At 50.2% G+C, this 4,744-nt stretch overlaps 1 protein-coding gene across 1 annotated transcript in view; it reads right to left on the bottom strand.

Moving 5' to 3' along the window:
* Positions 1-3,596: 3,596 nt before the first annotated feature.
* The window catches only part of Tex101 (testis expressed 101), a 4,175-nt gene continuing 3,027 nt past the window's right edge, over positions 3,597-4,744 (bottom strand). The window contains exons 5-6 of the mRNA XM_021168382.1: positions 4,102-4,233; positions 3,597-3,996 (exon numbers count right to left, since the gene is read on the bottom strand). Of these exons, the coding sequence (XP_021024041.1) occupies positions 3,767-3,996; positions 4,102-4,233 (362 nt within the window). The 3' untranslated portion in view covers positions 3,597-3,766. The remainder of the gene's footprint in view (positions 3,997-4,101; positions 4,234-4,744) is intronic.

Raw genomic sequence — 4,744 nt, forward strand, 5'->3', positions numbered from 1 at the left:
AGGAGGCAGGATCAGGTAAGAGGGGAGAGGGAGGGGAAGAGGAGGCAGGATCAGGTAAGAGGGGAGACTGGAGAGAAGCCCAGTGGGGGCAGGAGAATGAATGGAAACAGCAGCCTCTGGGGTGGGCATGGCGGTGGGTGTAACCTCTAGAAAGTCCCAGAGACCTGGAATGTGAGACTCCCAGGACTCAGTGCAGGTAACCTTAGCTGAAATGCCCAACAGTGGGGAGATGGAACCTGAAGAGACGACCTCCGGTACAGGGATGGGTCACCAACACACCTTCAAATTTTTTGATCCAGAATTGTTCCTGTCTAAAAGAAATTCAGGGGCAAAAATGAAGCCAGAGAGTACAGGAAAGGCCATCCAGTGACCGGCCCAACCTGGGATCCATCGCATGGGTGGGCATTAAAGCCTGACACCATTACTGATGCCATGTTGTGCTTGCAGACAGGAGCCCTAGCATGGCTGTCCTCTGAGAGGCTCTACCAGCAGCTGAACTGAGACAGATGCAGATACTTACAGGCAAACATTGGACTAGGGTCAGAAACCCCTATGGAGGAGTTAGGGGAAGGAGCTGAAGGGGATGGCAACCCCATGGGAAGACCAACAGTGACAACTAACCCAGACCCCTGGGAGCTCCTAGAGACTAAGGCACCAACCAATCAGCCTGCTTTCTTAGAGCACCCAGGACCACCAGCCTGGGGAATGGCACCACCCATGATGGGTTGGGCCCTCCTCCATTGATCACTAACTAAGTAAATGCCCCACAGACGCGTCTGCAGCCCGGTCACACGGAGGCGTTTTCTTAGTCGAGGTTCCCTCCTCTCAGATGATTTTAGCTTGTGTCAAGCTGGCATAAGAGTAGCCAGCCCGTCGACACAGGACGTTCAGAAACAGTCAAAGTGGAGAATGAGCGTCTGCAGAGTGTTCAGTCCCTAATGGGACGTCTTTGTCACATTCCCCAAAGGGCTCAGGACTGTCGTTGGGGAAGGGATGCAAAGATTGTAAGACCCGGAGGTCAAGGAGGACCAGACAGAGGCAATGAGTGTCTTTGGATACAATAGGCTGCAGGCAGTCGGCCAGCAGCCAGTGGCTGCCTGCACACCATCAAGCTGGTCAGCCCTACAGCATGGAGGGACAGGCCACCTCTTCAGCTAAAGGTGAGGGTGTGACAGCTGATGGTGTCTCAGGGAGGGATTCAGTTTTCTTTACGGGCGTGGCCCTTGGTAGATGCCACGGGTTGATCCCATGCACACGGGTACAGGAGCAGTAAATTTGGAAGCCTTTTATTATCTTAAACACAACAACAATCCCTGCCTCCCTCCAAAGGACATGTAGTTGGGACAAAGCAGGAAGGTGGGGTGGGGCAGGAAGGAGTTACAGTGAGAAGTTTGGCTTGTGGATACATACTTGTACAAAATTCTGAAGGGATTAATAAAAAATTATGTTAAAAATGTCTAACTCAGGAGGCAGAGGCAGGCAGAACTCTGTGAATCTGAGGCCAGCTTGGTTTACACGGTGAGTTCCAGGCCAGCCAGGGATACACGGGTCACGAGGGCAAGGGGAGCAGAAAGGATGGGCCGATGGATGCGGGGAGGTGGGCTCGGAAGGCCTCTGAGTATGTGTGGTGAAGAAGACACCGGGACCATCTGCAGGGAGGCAGACTGACTTCATGTGGTTTCTATAGTTTCTATAGTTTTATATAGTTATATAGTGTCTCTAGTCTATTCAAGGTTTCTATAGTTTCCGGGAACAGATGGGAGTGGTAGAAACATCCAGGATGGGCTGAAGGCTTAGGGTCCTGGAATGTCTCATTAGCATGGGGAAGCATTGCAGGAATCTAGGTGCTGGCTGGAGGATCCTCATCGGGAGAAAGGAAGTGGAACGTGCCATCTAACTAAGGTGACCTGACATTCTGCAGGTCGAGGTGTGGGGGCTGAACTCCGCGAAGGGGACGCTCTGGCAGTGAAGGGAGCCCTCCATTATGTTCAGAGCTCAGGCAGCTACCAGGTTAATGGTAGATGTGGACCTTAATTAGCAGTTTTCCCACACAGAACAAAATCTAGAATAATCAAGTAAAATAAGATTAAAAGTCAAAACAGTGCCTCCCTCCACTTATTTGCCCTTTCTTCCCTCTATGCGCCATCTGTGTCTCAGGACCACGTCCATCCATGTCCGTCCACGTCCGTCCACGTCTTAGGACCACGTCCATCCACGTCCATCCACGTCCGTCCACGTCTATTCACGTCCATCCATTCCCTTCTGAAGGCTGCAGAGAGGGGAACCCTCAGGACATGGGGGTCCGGGCTCCTTAGGCCTGGAGAACTGAGGAGTCTAATTTTTCTCCTCGTGCCCCATGGCCATAGCGGATAGAAGACTCTCAAAGCAGCTGGCTTTGGCCTTAAGTTTGGGCTGGGGATCCCACAGAGAAGTTAGCATAGTAGGGTGAGAGAAAAATCAAACTCTTGGTCAAATACCTATGTTTATGTCCTGGCTCTGCCTGAAGTCATTTCTTGATAATCTATCCCCACTCCATTTTAAATAAACAAACAAACATAACTATATTATATGATAACACAAATATAAACAATAATGTATTACATATTTAATAGTAATAATTAAACATAATTAATAATAATTGGCCCAGAACTCACTCTGTAGGCCAGGCTGGCCTGGAACTCCCAGAGATCCACTTGCCTTTGCCTCTGGAGTGCTGTGTTAAACACCCAGCCGTTTTCTGAGACAGGGTCTTGCTATGTCGAGCAGCTTGGCCTTATATTCCCTGAGTATTGGCATTACAGCCATGTACCACCTTGCCTGTCTCTGGCTACAGTTTGTGAATGTGGGAAATTAAAATTTATCCGAACTGTTTTCTTATCTGGAAAATGTGTGTTACAGACATTAGGGGCCCCTCTTGTTCAGCACTGAAACCCCACTTCATGGCTTGAAGCAAACACAAATCACAAATTTGGGTAGGTGAACTGGCTCAGCGGATTATGGAAGATTTGGGTGAAGGACTGAGGGACCAGGAGGGGATAGGGATTCCACAAAGACCAACAGAGTCAACTAACCTGGACCCTTGGAGGCTGAACCACCAACCAAAGAGCACACTTGTGCTGCCCTCCCACACTGCCTCTGCCTATGAGTGCCATAGCTGCCCCCCCCATATATAGCAGATGTGCAGCTTGGTTTTCATGCAGGTCCCCCAACCACTTGATCTGTCCCTGAATCTGTTGCCTGTCTGTGGATCCCGTTCCCCTAACTGTGCTGGCTTGACTAGCCTCAGTGGGAGAGGGACCTAGCCCTGAGGGACTTGATGTGCCAGGGTGTGTGTGGGATACCCAGGGGGGGTCTCTACCCTCTCAGAGGAGAAGGGGAGAAGTATGGGAGGGAGGCTGGGGTGCAGTAATCTGGATGTAAAGTGAATAAATAAATTAATGGATAAAAAGGTGCTTGCCACTAAAGCCCAGTGATCCAAGTCCAGTCCCTGGGACCCTCATGGTGGAAAGAGGGAACTCATTTCTGAAAGCTGTCCTTGAACACCTTCCCCCCTTCCCCTGCCCCCCAAAAGCACGCATGCATGCGCACACATTTAATAGCAAATCACTAATTTTATTATTTGTGTCAAATACACATGCATCCTCTTTCTCTGTTCTTCACACCCCATCCCCATTTCTTCCAGTTGGTATCAGCAGACGGAAGGCTCCCTCCTAGGCAAAGTCCCAGTGTCTAGGACCAAGGCCTCCCCTGACCCCCAGTGTCCTCTTCAAGGGAAGTGGGTGAGGGGGAGCAGCAGTAACGGAAACAGTAGCTCCAGCACCCACAGTGAAGTGGGCATCTCAGAGGCCCCGATTTCTGCCTTCCGGGGCTGAAGGAATGACTGGTAACTACAGGTCTCCTTCACTGTCATGGGTCCCACTGAGTCTATCATGGCCATCAGTCTGCAGCCGATCGTAGTGGTGCAGCCTTTAACTTGCACGGTGGAGTCCATGCCTCCTAGGAACCAGAAAAGATGGAGCAACAGGGAAAGCTTAGAGAATGGGGACCCAGTCTTCCCTCACCTCTAGAACCCCAAGCACCAGAAACTTGAGGGATCTTTACCTCCAGAGAATTCAAGTCTTCCTTGATAGCACTGAGTTGTGCCATTGGCACAGGGCATAGAGGGGGCACTGGAACAGGACCCCAGGGCCACACATGTTGGGCAGTGGCGGGTTCCTGACATGTTGGAGGTTGCTGGATGGGGATAAAGAGGGATGGTTAAGGCTGTGCCTAGCACCCCGAGAAGTTGGTCCTGGCTGTTGTCTCTCCCCAACCTGTGCTGTGTAGAGGCCACACTAACCAAGACCATTACTAAGTCCCATCTACTCTTTCAATTGATTTTCTTTTCATCAGAACCTCAGCCAATGGGCTACAGCGATAATGTAGCAGGTAAAGACATTTATCGTTCAAATCTGGAGACCAGAGTTCAATTCTCAGCACCCATATGAAAGTGGAAGGAGAGAATTAATTCTCTAGAGCTGTCTTCTGACTTCCACACCTGTGCATGCACACACACCACACACTCGCGCACGCACACACACTAAAAAAGAAACCCCAGTGACCACATGACTTCCACACTCTGCTTAGCTGTGGTGACTGAAGTGAAGGGACATTTCTTTCTTTCTTTCTTTCTTTCTTTCTTTCTTTCTTTCTTTCTTTCTTTCTTTCTTTCTTTCTCTCTCTCTCTCTCTCTCTCTCTCTCTCT

Source organism: Mus caroli, chromosome 7 (assembly GCF_900094665.2).
Source record: "Mus caroli chromosome 7, CAROLI_EIJ_v1.1, whole genome shotgun sequence".
Classification (NCBI taxonomy): domain Eukaryota; kingdom Metazoa; phylum Chordata; class Mammalia; order Rodentia; family Muridae; genus Mus; species Mus caroli.